This window comes from Tilletiopsis washingtonensis (genome assembly GCF_003144115.1).
Source record: "Tilletiopsis washingtonensis strain MCA 4186 unplaced genomic scaffold FA09scaffold_23, whole genome shotgun sequence".
NCBI lineage: Eukaryota > Fungi > Basidiomycota > Exobasidiomycetes > Entylomatales > Tilletiopsis > Tilletiopsis washingtonensis.
The window spans coordinates 390,788-412,297 of record NW_020312020.1 but is presented as its reverse complement, the minus strand read 5'-3'; the positions used below and the strand labels follow the sequence as shown (position 1 = coordinate 412,297).

General features: G+C 69.1%; 9 protein-coding genes across 9 annotated transcripts; 3 read left to right on the top strand and 6 right to left on the bottom strand.

The window, feature by feature from the left end:
• Window positions 1–656: 656 nt before the first annotated feature.
• On the top strand, window positions 657–1,778 carry FA09DRAFT_332276 (DUF689-domain-containing protein). Its single transcript, XM_025743393.1, has 3 exons — window positions 657–844; window positions 896–1,633; window positions 1,684–1,778. Exons 1-3 carry the CDS (start codon window positions 676–678, stop codon window positions 1,746–1,748), a joined length of 972 nt encoding a protein of 323 aa, XP_025595675.1. The 5' UTR covers window positions 657–675; the 3' UTR covers window positions 1,749–1,778.
• On the bottom strand, window positions 1,552–3,134 carry FA09DRAFT_312449 (putative BUD23-protein). Its single transcript, XM_025740695.1, has 4 exons — window positions 2,952–3,134; window positions 2,606–2,890; window positions 1,928–2,423; window positions 1,552–1,873 (listed from the first exon to the last, which is right to left on the bottom strand). Exons 1-4 carry the CDS (start codon window positions 3,023–3,025, stop codon window positions 1,820–1,822), a joined length of 909 nt encoding a protein of 302 aa, XP_025595674.1. The 5' UTR covers window positions 3,026–3,134; the 3' UTR covers window positions 1,552–1,819.
• Window positions 3,135–3,439: 305 nt separating this feature from the next.
• FA09DRAFT_341308 (general substrate transporter) lies at window positions 3,440–5,863 on the top strand (the record flags this gene model as incomplete). The annotated part of the gene is made up of 15 exons (XM_025744431.1): window positions 3,440–3,622; window positions 3,676–3,685; window positions 3,739–3,915; window positions 3,972–4,021; window positions 4,077–4,178; window positions 4,243–4,315; window positions 4,365–4,370; window positions 4,414–4,442; window positions 4,489–4,841; window positions 4,895–4,922; window positions 4,973–5,172; window positions 5,232–5,415; window positions 5,474–5,608; window positions 5,667–5,692; window positions 5,746–5,863. The coding sequence occupies 15 exons, from the start codon at window positions 3,440–3,442 to the stop codon at window positions 5,861–5,863; spliced, it is 1,674 nt and encodes a 557-aa protein (XP_025595673.1).
• Window positions 5,864–5,995: 132 nt separating this feature from the next.
• FA09DRAFT_363021 (exocyst complex component Sec10) lies at window positions 5,996–9,487 on the bottom strand (the record flags this gene model as incomplete). Its single annotated transcript, XM_025745543.1, has 10 exons — window positions 5,996–6,209; window positions 6,263–6,311; window positions 6,369–6,461; window positions 6,519–6,801; window positions 6,857–7,176; window positions 7,230–7,597; window positions 7,651–8,275; window positions 8,330–8,556; window positions 8,609–9,054; window positions 9,229–9,487. Coding segments are annotated over 10 exons (2,883 nt in total), but the record flags the coding sequence as incomplete, so codon positions are not given.
• Window positions 9,488–9,794: 307 nt separating this feature from the next.
• FA09DRAFT_332274 (hypothetical protein) lies at window positions 9,795–11,683 on the bottom strand. Its single transcript, XM_025743392.1, has one exon. It carries the CDS (start codon window positions 11,294–11,296, stop codon window positions 9,887–9,889), a length of 1,410 nt encoding a protein of 469 aa, XP_025595671.1. The 5' UTR covers window positions 11,297–11,683; the 3' UTR covers window positions 9,795–9,886.
• FA09DRAFT_149612 (hypothetical protein) lies at window positions 11,465–12,274 on the bottom strand. Its single transcript, XM_025739177.1, has one exon. It carries the CDS (start codon window positions 12,183–12,185, stop codon window positions 11,634–11,636), a length of 552 nt encoding a protein of 183 aa, XP_025595670.1. The 5' UTR covers window positions 12,186–12,274; the 3' UTR covers window positions 11,465–11,633.
• Window positions 12,275–12,916: 642 nt separating this feature from the next.
• On the bottom strand, window positions 12,917–14,890 carry FA09DRAFT_341305 (hypothetical protein; the record flags this gene model as incomplete). The annotated part of the gene is made up of 2 exons (XM_025744430.1): window positions 12,917–13,583; window positions 14,601–14,890. 2 exons carry the CDS (start codon window positions 14,888–14,890, stop codon window positions 12,917–12,919), a joined length of 957 nt encoding a protein of 318 aa, XP_025595669.1.
• Window positions 14,891–16,493: 1,603 nt separating this feature from the next.
• Window positions 16,494–18,728, top strand: FA09DRAFT_322812 (gamma-glutamyltranspeptidase; the record flags this gene model as incomplete). The annotated part of the gene is made up of 6 exons (XM_025741066.1): window positions 16,494–16,794; window positions 16,856–17,313; window positions 17,369–17,980; window positions 18,039–18,152; window positions 18,204–18,314; window positions 18,372–18,728. 6 exons carry the CDS (start codon window positions 16,494–16,496, stop codon window positions 18,726–18,728), a joined length of 1,953 nt encoding a protein of 650 aa, XP_025595668.1.
• A 71-nt stretch (window positions 18,729–18,799) lies between these two features.
• On the bottom strand, window positions 18,800–21,449 carry FA09DRAFT_363018 (NTF2-like protein; the record flags this gene model as incomplete). Its single annotated transcript, XM_025745542.1, has 8 exons — window positions 18,800–19,332; window positions 19,396–19,462; window positions 19,516–19,979; window positions 20,035–20,414; window positions 20,475–20,558; window positions 20,618–20,734; window positions 20,838–21,116; window positions 21,180–21,449. 8 exons carry the CDS (start codon window positions 21,447–21,449, stop codon window positions 18,945–18,947), a joined length of 2,049 nt encoding a protein of 682 aa, XP_025595667.1. The 3' UTR covers window positions 18,800–18,944.
• Between the last annotated feature and the right edge of the window lie 61 nt (window positions 21,450–21,510).

Genomic DNA, 21,510 nt, shown 5'->3' with positions numbered 1-21,510 from the left:
AACCCTAACCCTAACCCTAACCCTAACCCTAACCCTAACCCTAACCCTAACCCTAACCCTAACCCTAACCCTAACCCTAACCCTAACCCTAACCCACAGCCATAGAGCTGTACAAGCAGCAGATGATCTGTGAAGGGATTGCCTAGCAGCTCAGCCAGCGCCGTGCGGCAGACCTGATGCTGGAAGAGAAGCAGCACGCATACCAGCATGGTGTGCTCAATCACTCCCTGCAGGACAGGCACACTAGCTAGGCACCCCCTTGTGACCCTGCTGCGCTTGCCTGACTCTTTGGTGCTCCCTGCTGGCCCTGCCAGTCTGCTACACTCTGCTGCCCTCTGCCATGCTGAGTGATGCTTGGCTGCTCTGCAACAGTCTGCAACTCTGCACCATGCTGCTGCCCAGGACTTCATAGGCAGACACAGATGCTTCCCTGCCTTCACTCAGATGCAAGAGTGAGTCTTTTTCTCCTGGCTGGAGGGGAGAGCCTGCAGACCCAAAGCACCATTGGCTGAGCTGCAATTGGGTGGGGCAGGCCTTATCGCCGGCCGGCGTTTGCATCGCGCGCGCGAAATTCTCTCGGCCGGCAGCGCAGTTCACGCGAGCTCGACACGGCGGCGCTGCCTCGCCCGCTTCGGTGGCGCGGCTCGCTGACTCCACCACCACACCACTTCCACCATGTCCTCCGCACCCTCATCCTCGTCGGCGCCCGCGACCGGCCGCCCGCTCGTCGTGGCGTCGCTGCAGGCCGCGGCCGACGGCTCGTACCAGGCGGCGGTGCAGCGCCTCGGCGCCGAGGCCGGCGCCTCCGTCGAGATGCACATGCTCGACCGCATCACCGACGCCGGTGCGTCAGACAGCGTCGCCGCCGCGGTCAATGCGCTGACACCCTTTGCAGCCACTACGCTCACACCTGCGTCGTACGGCCCCGTGCTGCTGCTCGTGCCCGCCGCGCAGATCGTGCCTTCGCTGCTCGCGGTGCTGCAGGCGGCGCTGGTGCCCTCGGGCGTGCTCTCCGTGCAGGCGCTCAGCGGCAGCGAAGGCGCGGCGGAGGAGCTCGCCGAGGTGCGCAAGACGCTGCTCGAGAGCGGCCTGCAGGAGGTCGCCATTGACCTCGACGCTGGCGCCGTGCGGGGCACCAAGGCTGCCGCTGCCGCCGTGCCGCTGCGGCGGCTCAACCTCGGCGGCGCCAACGGCGCAGCACGCGCCAAGAAGGCCAGCCTGTGGGCCACCGCGCCGGCGTCGGCGGGCCTCATCGACTCCGACTCGCTGCTGAGCGAGGCCGAGCGCATCGCGCCGCGCGCCGTGCGGCGAGAGGACTGCGACGTCGAGGCTGCGCTGGCGGGCGGCAAGCGGCGCAAGGCGTGCAAGGGCTGCACGTGCGGCCTGCGGGAGCTCGAGGAGGAGGAGGCGCGCGGCACCGACCCCATCGTGCAGCTGGCCGAGTCCAACGACATGCCAAACGGCGCGCCGGGCGCTGCGCCCGCACGCATGGAGACCACCGAGACGATCACAGACGAGAACGGCGTCACGCGCGTGGTGAAGCGGGTCAATGTGGACACGCGCGGCGCCACGAGCTCGTGCGGCAGCTGCTTCCTCGGCGACGCCTTCCGCTGCAGCGGCTGCCCCTTTCTCGGTGAGTGCCGCGCAGATCTGTGCACGCCGCATACTGACCACGCGGGACAGGCCTGCCGGCGTTTAAGCCTGGCGAGCAGGTGCAGATCCCGCTCGACATGGACGACGGCCTCTAGGCGGCGGCAGCAGGGTGGCACGGTGACAGCAATCAGATTCCCAGGTTGACATGACAGACGGGCCCAGACGCTCAGAAGCGGTCTTTGCGTTTCCGCCCCGTGAACTTGGAGTCCAGCGGCACATCCTGCGAGCAGCGTCGTCAGCGATGCACGGCCACCTCATACACAACCACACTCACCTCCTTGCCGCGCGTGCGGTAAAGCTCCTTCTTGCGCACGATCCACTCCTTGGTGCTCTCGCCGCTCTTCCGCTTGCCCTTGCCCTTCTTGCCCTTTGCGCCGTCGCGCTTCTTCTCGTACTTGACCTGGGTCGCGGCCGCCTTGCCCATCTCGTGCTCGGCGACGAGGCCCTGCGGCACCTCGTGCTTGGCACTCGCCAGCTCGCCCTGCCAGCCTGGCGGCGGCACCATGGCGCCGCCAACCCAGAGCACGAGGAAGAGCTTCTTGGCCTTCTTCGAGTTGGGGTAGTCGACGACGAGGCCGCCGCCGAAGCCGGCGCGCGTGGCGGCCTGCATGCAGAGGTGCACCTGCGTGTCGGACTCGGGGTAGAACTGCAGCACGGCGCGCGCGCCGTTGCGCAGCGTGGCGTGCAGCGTGCTGAAGAAGGCCAGCAGGCGCGAGAGCGGCGACGTGCGCGGGTTCTCGGCGTTGAGCAGCCACTGCAGGACAGAGATGCTGCGGCCGCCGGCGTCAGCAGCTGGACGGACGCGGCGTCGCCAGGCCCGGAGCATCCTTGCCACAGCAGGCTGGGCCGCACTGGCACATTGCCGCCGCATGCGCCGCCGCAACGCTGCGCCCTGCACAGCCACCGCAGCAGCAGTGCACACCGCCCCCGCCTCGCACACCGCCGCACTCACCTCACGGCGCCGTCAAACATGCCCGCGCGGAAGCCGAGGCCCTGGCCGACGTCGGCGAGGAGCATGTCGCCCTCGGCCTCCTCCTCGAGCGCGACCTCGAGCATCGCGGGGCTGATGTCGGCGCCGACCCACTCGTGCCCGGCGTCGGTGAGCACGGCGCCCGAGAGGCCCGAGCCGCAGCCAATGTCGAGCAGCAGCGCGCCGCCGTCGGCAAAGAAGGGCGGCAGCGCGAGCAGCTCGAGGGCGCGCTCCGTCATGGAGCGCTGGATGTGCTGCACGCGCGAGCTGAAGGGACGGGTGAGGCGTCAGCGGATGCGCATCCGCGGGCCCAGCGACGGCAGCGCACTTGCTGGTGTACTTGCCCGCCTCGGCATCGCCGTAGAAGATCTCGGGCGGCGCAATGTGCTCGGGGCGCGACATGGCGGCGGCGGCGGCGCGGGCCGGGCAGGTGGGCCGAGGCGCAGCGCAGCAGACGGCAGAGAGCAGGCGTGTACAGGCGTGGCGACCAAGGGCGGCAAGAGCAGGTGGCAATCGAAGAGCGCGGTAGGGCGAGGAGGGAGCAGGGTGGAGATGCAAGGCACAGGCGAGGCGCGGCCGCACTGCCACCGCCGGCCGCCCCTCGTCGCGCCGCCGCACTTTTTCGGCGCCGCGGACGCCGCGGCGCCGGCCACTTGGGCGCGCGACAGCGTGGGAGCAGGATCGGCGCCGCGCGCCGCCGAAAACGCCGGCGCTACCTCGACAGCGAGATGCACAGTTTGCACCCGTGATGCTCTCGGGCGCCTCGCGTGACCGGCACGCCCCTCGCACGCCGCACCCCTCCCACCACCACGCAACATGGACAGCACCGGACGGCGCTCGCCGCCGCCGCACAGCTCGGCGGCCGCCCTGCGCGCCCTCGCCGCCGAGCCGCAGCGCCTGCGCCATGCCTACGGGCGCGTGGGCCTCGCGGGGCTGGCGGCCAACGCCCACGTCGTGCTCTGTGCCGCCGTCGCCTGTCTCGGCGGCCTGCTCTTCGGCGTGAGTGTGCATGGCAGCTGCCTGGCAGTGCTGCTGCTGACCCGCCGGCGCAGTACGACCAAGGTGTGCATGCTTGCATGCCTGCCGCCGCTGCGCTGCTCACTCCCGCCGCGCAGGCGTCGTGAGCGTCACGCTCGTCATGCCGCAGTTCATCGCCGTCGTGCCGCGCATCGCCGACGGCCACCCGTCGGCCGGCTTCTGGAAGGGCTTCCTCACGGCGCTGCTGCAGCTCGGCGCGTGTCTGGGCGCCGTGAGCGCCGGCTACGTGGCCGACCGCTTCAGCCGCCGCGGCGGTGCGTGCCGGTGCTGTGTGTGGGGCGCGGCGATGCTCACTCTGGCTGCCACACAGCAATCCTCGCCGGCGTGGCGTGGTTCGTGCTCGGCTCTGCGATCCAGACGGTGCGTCGCCGCCCCGCAACGCTCGCATGCCCGAGCACGCTGACCCGTGCCGCAGGGCGCCGTCAACTATGCCATGCTCGTCGTCGGCCGCTTCCTCGGCGGCATCGGCATCGGCACACTGAGCATGGTCGCGCCGCTCTACGTGTCCGAGATCTCGGTGTGTGATCCTCAGCGTAGCGCCGGAGGCCTCGCTATATTGACGACATGTCATCCCCTCGCAGCCGCCGTCGATTCGCGGCGTGCTGCTCGGCCTCGAGGAGTTCTGCATCGTGTTCGGCATCTGCGTCGCATACTGTGAGCGCTTCGGCACCAAAGCGTGTGCGCATCGGCTGACTCTCTGCAGACGTGAGTGCGCAAGCAGCCCTCGCTGCATTTTCACTCACCCTTTGCAGATCACCTACGGCTCGCGCAATATCGCCAGGTGAGACACGCGAGGCATGCAACGAGACGCTTGCTAAGGCTGCCAGGACAGCGAGTGGGCATGGCGCTTTCCCTTCTTGCTGCAGATCGCACCGGCGCTGCTGCTCCTGGTGGGCGTGTACTTTCTGCCATACTCGCCGCGCTGGCTCGCCACTCGCGGGCGCCGCACCGAGGCGCTGGCCGTGCTCGCGCGCCTGCGCAACCGGCCGCCACACGACAGCCTCGTGCAGGCCGAGCTCATCGACATTCTTGCCGAGGCACAGCTGCACGCCGAGATCCGCGAGGAGCGGCATCCGGGGGCCAACGGCTTCATGCGCGAGTTCTGGAGCTGGGTCGACTGCCTGCGCGCCGGCTGTGTGCGGCGCACCGGTGTCGGCGTGTGCGTCATGTTCTTCCAGCAGTGAGTATGTGCGCCCCGGCCGCTCCTCGGCCTAAAGCTGACCCCGAGCGCAGGCTGGTCGGCATCAACGCCTTAATCTACGTGAGGATGAGCACGATGCGGCTAGTCACCCCTCTCTGACCCTTCCGCAGTACGCACCGACGCTCTTCGCTGCACTGGGCCTCAGCTACGACCTCTCCCTCATCATGGCAGGCGTGGCGAACCTGTGCCAGCTGCTCGGCGTCGTCCTCTCGTTCTTCTTCATCGACAAGATCGGGCGCAAGCCGCTGCTGGCGTTCGGCAGCATCGGCACGACGGTGTGCCTCCTGATCACTGCCGTCCTCACGGCACTGTGAGTGCGCCGACAACGAGCGCACGTCGCACTCAGCTGAGCGCCGCCTCCATCCACAGCTTTGCGAGCAACTGGCCGGCCCACCAGGTCGACGCCTGGGTGGCCGTCTCGATGCTGCTCGTCTACATGGTCGTGTTTGGGCTCAGCTGGGGCCCCGTGCCGTGGGCCATGCCGGCCGAGATCTTCCCCTCGTCGCTGCGCGCAAAGGGCGTGGCGCTGAGCACGCTCAGCAACTGGTTCTTCGTGCGTCTGCGTGTCGGTCAGCGAGGCGCTATCATCTCACGCTTCCTTCGCGGCACAGAACTTCACCGTTGGGTTGATCACGCCTCCGCTCGTGGAGGGTACGTCGTACGGCGCGTTCGTCTTCTTCTGCGTCTTTGCGTTCCTGTCGATCTTCTGGGTCCTCTGGGCATGCCCGGAGACGGCGGGCGTTCCGGTGCGTGGCCCGCGCGCGATGCCGCGGCGTGTCACTGGCTCACCGCGCCTCTCCACAGCTCGAGCAGCTCGATAACGTCTTCAAGTGCGCCACCAGATGCGACACCGCATGGCCTACGCTGACCTCCCCCCATTCAGAGACCGCACGGGCGAGCGCGACCGCGCACGCGCGCTCCGCATCCAGCAGCAGCTCATTGCCGAGCAGCTGGAGAAGCTTGGCAGCGTGGAGCGCCTCAGCGGAGAGGCCAAGGACTGAGGACTGCGCTCGGCAGAGATGCTTCAATCTACCGCGTGCTATGGAGCGGCCTGAGAGGAGACGGTGACATGCGGGTGACATTACGAGGCGCCGGACACCAGTGCGGCGGGTGTGACGGATGCGATCAGCTGGGCCAGACGCGCCTCGCTGCCGCCGACGTGCACAGCTGCCACTGGCTCTGCCGCGCCCGCCGGCGACGCCAGGTCGGCGACGTCGAGATCGCGCACATCCTGGCGGGCGAGTCTGCTGCGTCAGATGCGGTGCCTTCTGATCGGGCCGGGCCACGCACCTTGTAATCGCTGCGGCGCAGCAGGTAAGGACGCAGCAGGCGCTCGTCGATGCGCGCCTGCGAGGGTAACGCGATGAGCGAGGCGCAGACGCAGAGGACGTCGCACTCACCAGGTGTGCCTCGCGCATGTACGACTTCAGCACGGCCGGCTGCACGATGCTGTGGTGGCGCCGGCGTGTCAGTCGACGGTCAGCATCACGCCTAGCCCGCACTCACAAGAGGTTGCCGAGCTGGCGCAGCATGTCGAAGCGGTCCGACAGCGCTGGGATGCCAAAGGTGCTGATCACGTTTTGGTAGGCGGACAGGTCTCTGCGGGCGGCTGTGAGCTGACTGGGCTTGCCGTGCATGCGCGCCAGGCACACTCACTGGCCCAGCATGATGCCGCCGGCGGCGCTGACCGTGTGCTTCTTGAGGTGCTCGAGCAGCAGTCCGTGAAACGTGACGCCGACCTCGGTCAGGAATGCCTCGGCATTCTTGCCGCCGCCAAGCCCGTTGGTCGCCCGCGCAACCGACTGCACCTTTTCGAGTGCCTCGCAGCACGAGACGCACGGATCCGTGTTGATGCGCGCAAAGGCAAGCTCGTCGTTCTTGGGCGCATAGTCGTTGCGCTTCTGTGTGGCCAGGCGAGCAGCCAGATAGGCGACGATGTCTGGACGGCGCGGGATCAGCCAGAGCCCGCTGCAGCATGCCTGCGTCCTGCTCACTGTCGGTGGCCTTCTGCAAGATCGCATCGCACTTGCCCTCGACACGCAGGAGCGAGTGGTTGTTGTAGATGGCCATCTCGCGGCGCACCGTGACACTCGAGCCGGCAAGCGGCAGCAGCGCGGTCGTCACGTAGTGCTGCCACAGCTGCACGATCAGCTCGACCTGCCGCACCTCGCCCAGCGGGCTGATGTCCTGCAGCGTGGCGCCGCGCACGTCCTGCGAGTCGACGAGCTTCTGCGCCGAGGCGAGGGCAGTCTCGAGGTACGACTTGATGAAGGCTTCAGCGAGGACCTTGAGAAGCGCAAACGCGTTCTTCGGGCTGGGTTGCGGTGCGTCAGCGTCAAGCAGCTCGGCGCGTGACGATGCACTGACACTTCCGAGGAGGTGCTCAGGTCGACGCAACGACCAATGGCTTCCGCGTGCCAGCGCAGCATGCGTTCGGCCACCTCCAGACTCAGCTCGCCGTCGCTCTCCTCGACCTGCTCGCCCTCGACACCAGCGACCGCCGCAGCCGCGTCTTGCCCCAGCGCGGCTGGCACCGCAGCGGGTGCCGCAGTGGTGCCTCCGCGGGCGCGGTCGACGAAGCCAGACAGCTTGCTGAAGCCAAAGCCCGACGTCTTGGCCGGAACAGGCGCCGCTGCTGCGCCAGCCCCGGCGCTGCCACCAGCAATCGAAGCCGCTTGAACCTGTGCCCGGACGCGGTCGAAGATGGTGGACGTCTTGACTTGATGCGTGGCGCGCTGCAGAGCGATGTGAACATCAAGGACTGGCTCGCAGGGCCGCATGTGCGTACGTGGTAGTTCGAGAAGGGCAGCAAGTACGCCGCGTACAGGTCCGTGAGCGATCTGCCCTCGCGGTCGACGTACTTGACCCCCTCCATATACGGCACAAAGAGCTCCTCCACGGCCTGATCCAGCATGCCGCCAAGCGCACTCCCGCTGCTGGCGTGGGCGGCCGAGCCCAGCGCGTCGAGCGTAGTCGAGCCGCCGAGAAGCCTGCCTGTCTCGTGCAGGCTGAAGGCGCTCTTCGCGGCGGCAGCAGTGCCGCTCGAGCGGAAGTCGTACATCTTCAGCTCAGCCACCAGCGAGAGAGCCATGGTGCGCGCCAAGTGCAGCGTGCGCAGGAACGCGAGGCTGCTTGCGCCAGGCCCGGCATCGCCACCTGTGCCCGCCGCATCGCGCCCGCTGCTCGCCGCGCCGACCTCGGACGCCTTGTCCATGAGCACCTCGACGTAGGCCTGCACACTCTGCGCAAAGACGCGCTGCAGGAACGTCGTCATAACGAGCAGCGGCGACGGAAAGACGGCGCCGATGATCTGCGCCTCGATCTCGACCGTCTGGCGGATCTCCGTAAAGAGCTCGTCGAGGCCCTTTTCAGTCCGCGGCGGCGGCGCATCGGGATCGGTGAGGCTCTTCCATCTGCGTGCGTGCGTCAGCAGGAGACATCACAAGGCGCGCCTGGTCGCAACACACATCGGACTCGTCGCGACGCCCTCGCGCCCGCCAATACGGTCCTTTGAGATGAAAAAGTCGTGCTGATTGACGTAGATCTGCACGCAGCTGTGGCCGCCGTTGAAGTTCTGCAGCACCTTGGCAATGTGCGACATCATCTTGGGATCCGACTTGCGGTAGAACTTGTCAAAGAGCTTGAGCATGTCGCGCTCGAAGCGCTCCGCAAACGCATCGATGGTGTCGCGCGTCTGCGCTGCGGCGTGAGCAGCCGGACGGGCCAGTCGGACCGGCGCCACTCACCTGCTCGGCGCCGGGCATGTCTACCTCCCGCGCGATGGCCGCCAGGCGCCGTGCGATCACGGCAGTGCGCAGGCGCCCCTCACGGCCGCCCTCCTTGCGCAGGCGGTCGAGGCGCGCCGTGTCGCCGCGGGCGAACTGGTAGTAGTACTCGATGAGGTCGCTCGCCTCGGCAGCGCGCGTCTTGAGGCGGTCGACGGTCTGCAGCTGCTCGCCGGTCTGCAGCGCCGTGCGCCCGACGTCGGTGAAGCGCTCCTCGAGGCCGGCGAAGGACGACTCGACGCTGGCAAAGTTGGACGAGAGGTCGCGCAGCTTGGACGCGTACGCCGACTCGGAGACACGCACCGCCGACGCCTCGGCCGACTCCTGCGCGGTGAGGGTGGCGCGCAGGGCGAGCAGGCGATCGACGGACGATTCGAACTGCCGGATAAAGGGGCGCGGGTTGAACGCTGCGCGGCAGGCGGCGTGTCAGCACCGCTGATCATGCTACGCCGGACGCCGCCCAGCACCGCCCATGCTCTGCGCCGCCAAGCACCGCCCATGCTCTGTGCCGTTCAGCACCGCTGGCCACGCCACGCCGCCCGCCGCAGGCGCCGATGCCACGCCACACGCCGGCCACTCACGTCCCGGGTCCGCCTTGCTGCGGCTGATGAGGCGCTCGCTCATCGCCGCCATAAAGTCGCGCGTCGCAAACGCCTGGTTCTCAAACGTCTGCATGCGGCACACATCGTCGAGCGCCGCATCGTGGAAGAGGCCCGACTGCGGCGGCTGCGGCGGCGGCGGCGACGAGACCGGCGCCGCCGCGCCGCCGGGCAGCACGGGTGCCGGGCGGTGGCCGCGCGGGCGCGGCGAGGCGGTGCGTGCCAGCTCGGGCACGTCCATGGCGGAGGCGGCGGCGCGCGCAGGCAGCGGCACGCCTGTGCGCCGCGGGGCAGGGCAGCACGGCCGGCGTGCGCAGTGCGGGAGGCAGACGGGCGCAGGTGGTGTGCGAGGCAGGCGAGGCGAGCAGGAGATGCGGGAGGTGAGGGTCGGAAGTCAGGCCACGCCGCGCCAGGGCAGCCGCGTCAGAGCAGGGAGCACGATGACAGGGGCGCGCGCGCGCGGCGGTGACGGGCATGGCTCGTGCGCCGCGTGGCGCGCCGCCGCGGCGCGCGGCGGCGGCTGCTTCCTCTTTCCTTCTCGCCGAGCATGCTGTTCCCTGCGTTGTCGCATCCATCTGTGTCTCACCGCGCTCCGTCGCCTCAGACGTGTGTCATTGGGGGATAGCGCATGGTGAGGGTATCAGTCGCGGGCCTCGGCCTCCCACAGGTCGAGCTCGGCGTGCACCTCCTCCATCTCCCTGGCCGCGACGACACACTCCGCCGCGCCGTTGCAGCACGGCGCCGCGCTCTCCAGGTCGATGATGCACGCGCGGCCGCTGCGGACGTCAAAAAGCATGTTGCACAGCGTCGCATCGTTGTGGCACCAGCCGTGGCGGTGCAGCTGGCTGAACGCTGCGGCGACGGCCGCACGCACCGCGACAACAGCGTCGCGCACACCCGCCGCCGCCACCGCGGCGGGCGTGAGTGTGCTGAGCGCCGTGCCGGCGTGCTCGAGCACAAGGACAGGCACGCGGCCATCCAGGCGCAGCTCCAGCGGGCCGCAGTACAGCAGGCGGGGCAAGGCCGCGCCCTGCAGCGGCTGCAGTGCGGCGTAGGCCGCTCGTTCGCACCGTGCGAGCTTCGCCGCGTCCGCGTTCGTCCACAGCTCTCCCTCGTCCTCGTCGATCTCGCGCACAGTCTTGATGACGCAGGCCGTGGCGTCGGGCGGCGGCGCGGTGCGCAAGTACGGCTGCGGCAGCTCGGCGACCGGCGCGCTGAGGTGCGGCGAGTGCCACGCGCGGTAGACGCGCGCGAAGTCGCTCTGCCAGTGCGGGCAGAGCGTGATGTAGAGGAACAGGCCCCTCTGCGGGTCGTGCAGACCCTGCCACGGAACCATATCGTCGTCACGAGCGACCAACGAGCCGCTCGCAATGGTTGTGCTGTCGCCGAGTCCGCTCGTCGGGACACCACTAGGCGGCCTGCTGCCGGGGTCTGCAAGTGTCGGCGAGGACGATCGAGCTCGCTTGCGAGTGCGCCCGGCGTCGGCTGCCTCCGCCGCCGCTTTTCCCTCCGTTCGCAGCGCTTTATGCCCGTCTGGTGGCAGCAGCGGCCGCACCTCCAGCAGCTCTTCCGTCCTGAACGACCGAGCGAAGGGCGGCGGCTCCTCGAAGTGCTTCTTGGCTGCGTAGAGCGCCCATTCGACGATTGAGAGGATCTGGTTGTGTTCCTTGCGCCACTTCACCTGCGGCGCAGCCAATGTCACGCTCGGCTCCAGTCCCGTCGCACGATCGAGATACTGTGCACGCACGCCTTCGTTCGCAAAGGAGATGTGTGCGGCGACAGAGGAGCGGTCCTGGGTTTGCAGCTCGAACGGCATCAAGACCCGGCCATAGTCGCCCAGCACTGCAGCGCATGCGACGTTGAGACCCGCCGTCTGCACGAAGAGCTGGTGAAGGAGCTTGCGCTCAGTCTCTTGCAGGTTGCTGCTGGTCTGCAGGGGCGAAAGTGTCGGCCGGGTCGCAGGAGCCAGCTCCTCGCGCTCGCGGTTCTTGATTGAGATCCCTCCAACAACCTCGCTTCCTGCGCGGCAAAACGTCAATGCCGCAAGCATGCGCAGCCGCGTTACAACTACTCACCCGCAAAGAGCACCAGGTCCGGCTGCACGAGGTGCCACAGGGGCGCGCGGCCGTGCTGCGCGGCTGCGCTGATCTCGACGAGCTTCAGCGGGCGACGAACTGACGACGACGATGACGACGCCGGCGACGACGACGACGGCGACGACGGCGACGTGTGGCTCTGCGCTGTCGCAGTGAGCGCCAGCAGGCCATTGATGATTGGGCCGTTTGCGCGGAACCATTTCTCTGTCCAGTCCGCTTCGGACATGCGCTGTGCCGGGCCGGGCAGAGCGTGCGCTTTGGGGCTCGGCCCCATGAGGCAGGTGGTGTTCTTCAGGCGCATGACAATGTCGCCCGCCTCGACGCGCAAGGCCACGGCGGAGGTCGTCGGAGCCGGAGCGTCTCGCGCGGACGACTCGCCGGTGGTCTGGGCCCAGGTCTCGACGTCGCGAGCCGCCTCGCGAAAGGGCTGCTGCACGTCGGACGACGAGATCGACGCGGCGGGCCGGCGCAGAGGAGGCACGGAGGCATCGGCGCCATCAGGACTGGACGCAACGAAAGCCGGGTCAGCTCTGCATCCACCACAAGAAAGCAGCACTCACCACACGCCCGAGGAAGCCAATTCCACACCGAGGGTCTCCAGCATCTTCTCCTGGTTGTCGGTGGGCTTGGTGCAGCCACCGATGCCGCCTGCACGTCTCTCATCGCTCGGCGTGTTGTCCTGGCGATAGAGGAAGGTGGGGTCCTGCGCGAGCTGCAAAAGGCGCAGCGGCGGTGCAGCATGCGACGAAGCAGAGCGCGCAGCATCCTCCGTGCGTGCTGCCGCAGGGTCGAGAGTGCTGGAAGCAGCACCGTGCAGCCGGACCTCGAGCTCCTGACCCACATCCTCTGAGTCTCGTTCGTCGAACACGGCCTCGCTGGTGGCGGAGAAGGTGCTCGCGCCCGCGGGGGGCGGCGCCTCCGCGCCGGCGTTGCTCATGCTCGGTGGTGCGCGGGCGCGGGCGCAATGACGAAGTGACGGCTACAAGAGGGACCGAGTGCAGCGGCAGCGCGGAGAGCGATGTATGTGGGCATGCGAGCCTGTGGCGGGGGATGACAGAAGGGGCGCGAGCGCATGGGTCGCGAGTTGTGGCGGAGGCGCGACTGTCGGGCAGCGCGGGAGATTGTCGGATGGGGTCGGGTTGCGGATGGAATCGTGGTGGGAGGCTCAGGCAGTAAGAGTGCCGAGCGGGTCCAACGGTCACTCGCTGCGGTCGGCGGCTGCACTCGGCCGCGACGCCGGAAGCGGCTGAGAGGAAAGCAAAGTGGGGCTAGACTGGCGTGAGAACGGACGTTGCCCTCTGTCGGCCTGGTCACAGCCAAGACTCGCCACTTGACTAGACTGCACTGGACTCACTCTGAGTCGCCACTCGACTAGACCGCACTGGACTCTACTCTGAGTCTGTCGTTCTCGTCTGGCTGTCGCAGCGTCGGGGTTCAGCCCACTCTCACTCTGGGACTTCAAAAGACGCGTAGGCCAGAGTCGCAGTCGCAGGTGCAGGTGCCAGGCACCTGACCACGGTCGTCGACACTCGACGGTGCTCCGCCTGGCTGCAACATCATTCTTATTGCAGCAATCATTTGGTTCTGTGCGCCGTGCGACGTGCCCGCGCCTCGCCGACCTTGCCGAGCCACTCGTCGAGCAGCACCCGCACCTCGCGCATCTCGGCCGCATGGTCCGCCGCCCTGTCCGTGCGCTCGGCATACTCGAGGCCCACAAGGCGCACGCTCTTGGTGTCGGCAAAGAGCCGCATGTTGCAGCGCTGCACCTGGCCGTGGCACCAGCCGTGCGCGTGCAGCTGGGCGTGGGCGTGCTCGACAGCCGCTGGCAGCTCCGCCGGCGACATGTCCGCGACGGCCGAGGCGTCGAGCGTATCGAGCGGCGTGCCTTCGTTGTCGATGACCAGCGCACAATCCATGTCGCCGCGCAGGCGCAGACGCAGCGGGCCGACGTACAGCAGATTAGCAATGGCCGTGCCCTGCAGCGCCGCCAGCGCCTCGTACGCCGCCACCTCGCGCTGCAGCAGGCGGCGCTGCTCGGCGTCCTTGTCGGCAGCAAGAACCGCAATCTTCTCGCGCGCTTCCCGGAGGCGCACGGCGTTGAAGGCCTCGTCGAACTCGCCCTCGTCGGAGAAGTAGATGTCGTCCGACGGCAGCGCGCACGGCACCTTGATCACACACGGCTCGGCGTCGGCCGGCGCCGCTGAGCGCAGGTAGGTCTGAGGCAGGTCCGGCTCGGGCTCGCTGAGGTGGGACGACATGCGGCCGGGATAGAACTCAAAGAGGTCATCCACCAGATGCGGGAGCCAACCTGCGTAGATGAACCGTCGCGCACTACCACCGTCTCGCATTGGCGCATCTGCTTCGGTGTCGCTGGCGCTCACGGCCGGAACGGGAGGACTGCCCGGCGCTTGGGATCCTGCGGTGTCGGGTGTCACGGCCTTGCGCCCCTGTTGTCCTGCGTGCTCTGCATCTCTCTCACGGACACCTGGCCCGGACGAGAGAGCTTGGATTGCTGTGCCCGTCGTCGAGGCGGCGTGATCGTCCACGCCGACGTGCGCTGAGACGCTGCTTGACGCCCTCGGAGGTGCATCAGCGTCTAAGAGTGCGGCGCTTGTGGATGCGCTCATGTTGCCCTCTTCTTTCGCAGCGGGCAGCTCAGGTGCCTCGGAGCGTACTCGCTTGCGCGGCGGTCCAGTGCTGTCTTCCTCCTTTTGCCGCGCAGCTTGCAGACGACTGCGCAGCTCGGCAGAGAACAAGTCTTCCGCGCCTGGACGCTCCTCCAAGGGCACACTTTGAGCGAGGGGCGCTCCGTGCTCCCCGTGTTGGTGCGCGGCAAAGAGCGCCCACTTGACAAGCGACATGATGATGTTTGCCCCCGAGCACCACTGCACTTGCGACGACGAACCTTGGACGCTCCGCCTTTGCGGCGCGTGGGTCGGAAGAACTCTTGTCCAGACGGCCTCGTCTGCGAACGACAGATGATGACGCCCCTCGTCGCCCGCATGGAGCTCGAAGGGCATGAACGCACGCCCGAAGTCGCCCAGTACTGCACCGTACGCGACATCTGCACCGCACAGGTGCACAAAGCTGTATGAGGTGTCTGTCCTCCTTGAGAAGCGTCGTCTCGGACGGCCCGACGCTTGGCTGTGTGGTGCGCGCCAACGCTGTCCGGTCGCGATTGTCCACTTCAATGAAAGCCACTGCCTCGTCGCCTAGCCACAGACGCAAGTCAGCAAGGGAAGGGCAGAGCCGACGCACAAGCCCCACTCGCCTTGGAAGAGCACGTAGGCAGGCACAACCAGGTCCCAGAGGTGCGCACGGCCGCGACGCGCTGCACTGTCGTGCTGGACGAGCCGTAGAGGCGGACTCGGCGGTGACGACGGAGAGCTCTGCGCAACGGAGACCAGTGTGAGGATAGCGTTGATGACTGGGCCGTTGGCTTCGAACCAGGAGGGGATCCAGATGTCGTATTGGCGCCAGAACCGCTCCGGGGAAGGCCATATGCGTCCATCAGAGCCAAGCTGGACGTTGGCATCATACAGAGCCATGACGATGCTGCCTTGCTCGACGCTCAGGGTCAGACGGCGACTGCACTCGGTGGTGGAGGTCTGAGACTCGGCCCAGCGCTCGACGCAGCGCGCAGCCTCGAGTAGGAGCTCTTCGGGCGACGACGACGGCGGCCGCGGCCGGACGGCGGCGCATCTGACGCGCTGCTGCGCACTGCCACAGGCCGCGCGCGTATCGGCAGCTGCGGCAGCGAGGGGAGAGCGAGGAGATGAGACGCACCCGCAGCGGACGCCCGAGGATGTCAGGCTCACGCCGAGCAGCCGCAGCAGGGCGCCGTGCCGCTCCGCCTCGCGTGCCTGGCGGCGAAATTCCAGCGTCTCGGCCCGGGAGCGGCCGTGAGGATAGTGCCACGCGCTGCCGAATGCGGCGGCCTGCTCCAGCCGCACCAGGCGCAGCAGCGCGGCATCTGCGGGCGGAGGCAGAGAGGCGTCGCTGACGGCGGGCGGAAGGCGGATGACGACATGGCGGGAGCCAGAGGGAGAGTACGCCTCCGCGGGCTCGCCGAAGAGCCTGGCCTCGAATGCATCGTCGGTGAAAAGTGGGCGGTCCCAAGGGAATGTATCGTCAAGTGGGCGCTGCATGGTGCTGGATGCAGCGACAAGGCGCGAGCCCCGGTCTGTCACGCGTTCAGGAGGGTGGCGACTTCGGCGCCGCTTGTTCCGTCGGCGGCAGACGAGCGAGGGGTGCGCGGCGGCAGATGTGCCACACAAAGGAAAGCAGCGGGCGGAGGTGGTGGTTCGAAAGAGGCGGGAGCAGCAGACGCTGCCGTCTTGAAGGCTAGTCGACGCTGGGCTGCCTCTGGATGCTGGGCCCGCCTGGCTGCGCTGCAGCGGTGGGTGGCAGACGTTGCTGCTGCTGCTGCCGCTGCCGGGCGAGTCAGAGCGCCGCATCGGGCGTGGCGGCGAGCAAGACTGGCCCGGGCAAGCGTCAGCGTCGGGATGCGGTCTCTCGTGTGCATGCTGCATGCTGCATGCTGCATGCTGCATGCTCATTGGCGGCAGAGGCAGGTGCAGCAAGATGCCAGCTGTACACTTGCCAGAGCGCAGGGCAGCTGACGCTGCAGGGGCCGGACGACGCTGCTCGCGCCGCCTCGCCTGCCGTACACTGACACCGCAGCAGGAGCAGCAGCGCAGGATGCCGGGGCGGCCGCGGTCCAGCGCGGCGGGCACAGCGCTGCTGCCGCTGGCGCTGTTTCTGCACTCGCTGCTTCGTGCTGGCCCTTGCCGGCGAGTCGCTGGCGGTGCGCATGCGCTGCGGTCGCTCGCCGCGGCTGCGGCTGGCGAGATCGAGGCGGACGCGCCCCTGGCCGCCGCGACGGGGCTTGCCTTGCTCTCGGCCGCAAGCCCGCGCGGCGCGCGCGGCCGTTGCCCAGCGACAGACATAGAGCGCAGCCGCCAGCGTCCATCGTGCAGCATCCGCTCCTCCACAACCCTCGCCGCATCCATCAGCGCCGGCATCGCCGCATCGTCGCATCGCACGCCGCCGCCGCCGCCGCCGCCGCAGCAGCAGCACGACAGCACATCGCCCAGCAGCGCCGCCGCCGCAGCAGCAGCTGGCGCCCCGTCCCCTGCCTCCGTGTCGCCGATGTCCGCCGCGCCGCCGGGCGAGCGCAGCGCGCTGCTGCCGCCGCCGTCGCCGCGCGCCGCGCGGGCGGCGCCGCCGCGGCGCCGGGCGTGCGAGACGCTGCTGCGGCGCCTGCTGGCGGCGGCCGCGGCGGCGCTGCTGCTGCTCCTCGTCGTGCTCGTCGTGCGCCGCGAGCGCGCCGAGCGCCGCGAGCACGCCGGCTGGGCGCGCGGGCGCTTCAACGGCACGCCGCACCTGGCGCGCGGCCGCCGCGGCGCCGTGGCGAGCGAGAACGGCGTGTGTTCCGACGTCGGCGTCGACGGTGAGGCGTCGCCGCCGCCGCCGCTGCCTTGCCAAGCATGCTGACGCCGCGCGCTCCGCAGTGCTGCGCGACAATGGCACGGCCGTCGACGCGGCCATCGCGACGGCGTTCTGCGTCGGCACGCTCAACATGTTCTCGTCGGGCATCGGCGGCGGCGGCTTCATGCTCGTGCGCGACCCCGTGCCGTGCGGCGCGGCGGGCAATGCCACTGCCTCGTCGCCCGCCGAGCACGCCGACGCAGCAGCACACCGGCGGCTGCCGCGGCGCCAGCACTGCTCGCGCACGACGGTCATCGACTTCCGCGAGACGGCGCCGCGCGCGGCCAACGCGACGATGTACGCCGGGCGCCCCGGCGACGCGCGCTTCGGCGGGCTCAGCGTCGGCGTGCCCGGCGAGGTGGCGGGCCTGTGGGCGGCGCACCGGCGCTGGGGCTCGCTGCCGTGGGCGCGCCTCGTGGCGCCGAGCGTGCGCCTCGCCGAGTCGGCGCGCGTGAGCCGCGAGCTGGCGCGGCGTCTGAAGGTGGGTGGTCGCGCCCACAGGCATGCTCCACGCCGCATGCTGACTTGCCGCGCAGCTCTTCGGCAGCCTGTACATGTACGACCTGCCCGAGTGGTCCGACGTCTTTGTCAACCCCGACACGGGCGTCCTGCTGCAGGCGGGCGAGACGGTGCGCCGCCCGGCGTACGCAGAGACGCTGCGGGCCATTGCCGCCGGCGGCGCCGACGCCTTCTACCACGGGCCCGTCGCGCAGGCCCTCGTCGCCAAGGTGCAGAACGCCGGCGGCATCCTCACGCTGCGCGACCTGGCCGAGTACCGCGTCGAGGAGCGCGAGGCGCTGCAGGGCCGCTGGGGCGAGCGCACCGTCTACACGGCGCCGGCCCCCGCGTGCGGCGGCCCGCTGCTCACGCTGCTCAACGTCGCCGCGCTGTACCCGCAGTGGAAGCGCGACGGCGCCGACGACGGCCTCTCGGCCCACCGCTTCGTCGAAGCGAGCAAGTTTGCCTTTGCGCAGCGCACGCACATCGGCGACCCCGCGTTCCTCAACGCGTCGAGCCTGCGCGTCGTCGCGCAGATCCCGAGCATGCACGAGGCGCAGCGCATCCGCGGCCGCATCGACGACGACCGCACGCACCGCCTCGAGTACTACGAGCCGCTGTTCGACATCACCGACGACCACGGCACGCAGGTGAGCCGCCGCGCGCCGGCGCGCACCCGTCGCCCACATGCTGACTGCCCCCTCGCAGCACCTCAGCACCGTCGACATGAACGGCCAGGCTGTGGCGCTGACGAGCACCGTCAACCTCATCTTTGGCAGCGGTGTCCTCGACCCAGTCACGGGCGTGATCCTCAACGACGAGGTGAGCTGTCCGCTGCTCGGCGTCGCCGCATGTGCTGACGTGCCTGTTCAGATGGACGACACCTCGACGCCTGGCGTGCCGAATGCCTTTGGCCTGCGACCCAGCCCCTTCAACTACCCTGCGCCGGGCAAGCGGCCGCTGAGCAGCACGTCGCCGACGATTGTGAGTGGACTGCACGTGCACGCGGCAGCGTGCTGCTGACGTGTCGCTTCCTGGCAGATCGAGCACCCGGATGGCTCCTTCTTCCTCTCAATCGGCGGCTCGGGCGGCTCGCGCATCTTCGGAGCTGTCGCCCAGGTGCTTTACAATCTCGACTGGGGCATGGACCTCTCCGCCGCCATCGAGCGGCCGCGGCTGCACCACCAGCTGCTGCCGGCGTCCGTGTCGGCCGAGACGACGATTAACGAGGAGCTCGTGGAGGCTCTTCGGGCGCGCGGCCACGACGTCGACATGGTCGACATCAACATGGCCGTCGCCGAGGTGCAGGCAGTCATGCGCGAGCAGGGCCCGCCGGGCAAGGCCAAGGTCTTTGCCGCCAGCGACTCGCGCAAGGAGGGACGCGCATCGGCGTACTAGACTCGCACCAGGCAACTAGACCGCTGCAGCGCACACGGTCTCGCAATGCACGCGTAGGACACTCGTCGAGGCACGGGAAGAATGCTGTGATTAAGAGAGCTGGCTGTGCCAGAAATGGCGCGGGCGCGTAGTGGATGCGGATATGTGGAGACGGGCACACGCTGTGCAGCTGCGAGGGCCAGAGGAATGCGGGGCGGGCGCGGACGACGCGCTGGACTAGGGCCCTGCGAAGGCCTCGGCGGGGATGGCGCCGGCCGCCTTGAGCTCTTCGAACCTCTGCCATGCCTGCTGCCCCTCCCAGGCATTCTCAGCTAGGCACAGCACGGCGAACGGATATGTGAGGCCGCTCTTGGCGCTCAGCTGGAGCGCGAGGTCGTGCTGCGCGGCCGAGAGGCCGGGCTGCGGCTGCACGTCTCGGAGCCGGGCCGGCAGCTCGGCAGTGCCTGCCGTGGCGGACGAAGGCGCAGGAGCTGTGCCACTGGCACCGGCGCCCGATGCCTGCTCGACTGGCAGCGCATCTGCCGCCCAAGCCTTGGTGCCCATGTAGTTGCGGATCGTGAGCTGGTCGGAGACGATGATGCACGGCCATCCCGACTCTGCGGCACTGTGCAACACGGCCGGCGTCAGCAGGCTGTGGCAGCACGAACCCGCTGCGGGCAGTGCTCACGGCGAGGCAGGCGCGGCGGGCGCCACGAGAAAGGTGCGCGTGAAGGAGCGCACGCCCTGGGACGGCGCTGAAGACTGGGCGTCAGCGTGAGGCGGACTCTCGGCCTCGTGCGCAGCTCACCTTCCTGGAATTCGCCCTGCACACTGATGAACAAGACGGCATCCGGCTCGGGCACAGGGGGGTGCTGCTGCTTGAGCGCGTGCCCGTGCTGTGCGGTGGGCGCGTTGATCTTTGCGCCCAGTGCCGCGTTTTGCAGCAGCCACGAGTCGACGAGAAACTTGCTCGGGTCGGTGAGCGGGTGGATCGTGCGCGGCAGCTTTGCCTGCGTGCCGATGATGGCGTTGGGCCCGCGCGGAAAGCCCTTGGTGGCCGGGCGGTTGGAAAGCTGCATGATGTTGTGGGACGGCACGGTAGCGTAGCCTCGCCAGTTGAGATCACGCTGGCGCGGCAGCGAGGGCGACGACTGGTAGCCCGCAGCCCTGGCTCTCGGCGGAATGGCGTTGAGCTGCACGACGGAGAAGGTGGCGTTGGCGGCGTATGCCGGGCGCAGGTCGGCGCGCGAGGTGTCGTACAGAGAGAAGAACCTGCAGTCCGCCTTGTCAGCGTGTGTGCCGGAGACGTACACAGCAGACGACGCACTTCTGCAGGAACTGTGCCGGGATGTCGCCGCTCTCCGGCGAGTGAAAGGCAGGGCCCATGGCCACGGGGAAGACTCTTGTCTCGACGCCGGCAGTGACGGCCGGCGGAGCTGCATTGCTGCCCTTGCTGCGGCGCGCCGTCTCGCGCTCTTGCTCCGACACTGGCTGCTTGTCGAGCATCGTCAGATCGGCGAAGCGCGCCAGGACCTCCTGGCGGTAGCCAGCCTCGTTGCCTGCCGCACAGGCATTCTGCTGCATCGGGTTGTCGAGCAGAATGAGCTCGTGCAGCGCCTCGAAGCGCGGCGTGGCGCGTGACTTGGACGAGGCAAAGAAGACAAGGTCGCGCGTCCACTTGAGGTCGTTGCCCTCGAGCGAGAGATTCTGATGCGCAGAGAGGATGAGCTACGCAGGAGCACAACGCCGGGCGGCCGCACGGCTGACCTTGAGGCGCGGAAGGAACTGCGGCAGCGTGCCGACAGGCACGAGCGTCTTGAAGTCGTTCTTCGCGAGGGAGATGGTGACGCACTGCAGAGGCACAGCGGGTGAGATGGCGCGGCGCGCGCGGGCTGCTGCGCATCACGCACGTTGGGGTACGCATCGGCGCAGAGCTTCCAGATGACGCTGCCGAGGTCGCGTGGCGCGCCAGGCGCGCCGGGAGGGCGCAGCTCTGCACGCTTCAGGATGGGGTCCTCGGCCATCGCCTGGCGCACATGTCGGTCAGCCCAGAGCTTGCGCAACGCCCGCCTGGGCGCACGGCACCTCCACATGCGTGTGCGGCGGCCAGGCGCCCGGCGTGGCACTCACCTCGAGGTTGAGGAACTGCGCCTGCTCGCTCCAGCGGCTCGCGAGAAACTGCCGCAGCACGCCGGCCGTCTTGGCGTTGACGGCGGGCGCGCCCTGTGCCTCGCCCACGACGCGGTTCTTGCCCTTGCCCGGCGCGCCCGCGCCCGCGGCGCTGCCGCGGATGCCGTACACGACGCCCGTGGCCTGCGCGCCGGAGCTGCCGGCGCCGCCGCTGCCGCCGGGGCGCGACGACGGCGTGCGTGGCGGCGGGCGTGCGAGCGGGTTGGCTCGCTCGCGAGCCTGCATGCGGCGTGGTCAGTCGGGACGCGAGGCCGTGGAGCTCGACACACGGCGGCCACTCACCGCTCCGCCGCCCGCACCGCCCGCCGCACGCCCGCCCTTGGCTGCGCCGCCGCCGCCGCGGCGCGAGGGCCCGCTGGCGTCGCGCATGCCCGAGTCCTCGTCGATGAGGCCGGCGCGCTTGAGGGCGCCGCCGGCGACGCCGCCGGCACGCGCGCCGCGGCGCGGCGGCGTGGTGCGCGGCGCGCTGCCGGCGATGCGTGCGCCGAGCGACGGCTGCGCCACGGCCGGCTGTCCGGTGAGCGGGTTGATGAAGGCGTCGGCGGCGGGCATGCTGCGGAGTGGGAGGAGCAGAGGCAAGGCCGCGAGCGGCGCACGCGCAGCCAGCAGACGC

What these genes read in the sequence shown, in the direction of transcription:
- FA09DRAFT_332276 (XM_025743393.1), top strand. Translation starts at nt 676, where the DNA reads ATGTCCTCCGCACCCTCATCCTCGTCGGCGCCCGCGACCGGCCGCCCG. An exon ending in CGACCGCATCACCGACGCCG is followed by an intron (nt 845 to 895) that starts GTGCGTCAGACA and finishes CACCCTTTGCAG; the next exon opens with CCACTACGCTCACACCTGCG. An exon ending in CAGCGGCTGCCCCTTTCTCG is followed by an intron (nt 1,634 to 1,683) that starts GTGAGTGCCGCG and finishes CACGCGGGACAG; the next exon opens with GCCTGCCGGCGTTTAAGCCT.
- FA09DRAFT_312449 (XM_025740695.1), bottom strand. Translation starts at nt 3,025, where the DNA reads ATGTCGCGCCCCGAGCACATTGCGCCGCCCGAGATCTTCTACGGCGAT. An exon ending in GCGGGCAAGTACACCAGCAA is followed by an intron (nt 2,891 to 2,951) that starts GTGCGCTGCCGT and finishes CCGTCCCTTCAG; the next exon opens with CTCGCGCGTGCAGCACATCC. An exon ending in ATGTTTGACGGCGCCGTGAG is followed by an intron (nt 2,424 to 2,605) that starts GTGAGTGCGGCG and finishes CGGCGGCCGCAG; the next exon opens with CATCTCTGTCCTGCAGTGGC.
- FA09DRAFT_332274 (XM_025743392.1), bottom strand. Translation starts at nt 11,296, where the DNA reads ATGCTTGCGGCATTGACGTTTTGCCGCGCAGGAAGCGAGGTTGTTGGA.
- FA09DRAFT_149612 (XM_025739177.1), bottom strand. Translation starts at nt 12,185, where the DNA reads ATGTGGGTCAGGAGCTCGAGGTCCGGCTGCACGGTGCTGCTTCCAGCA.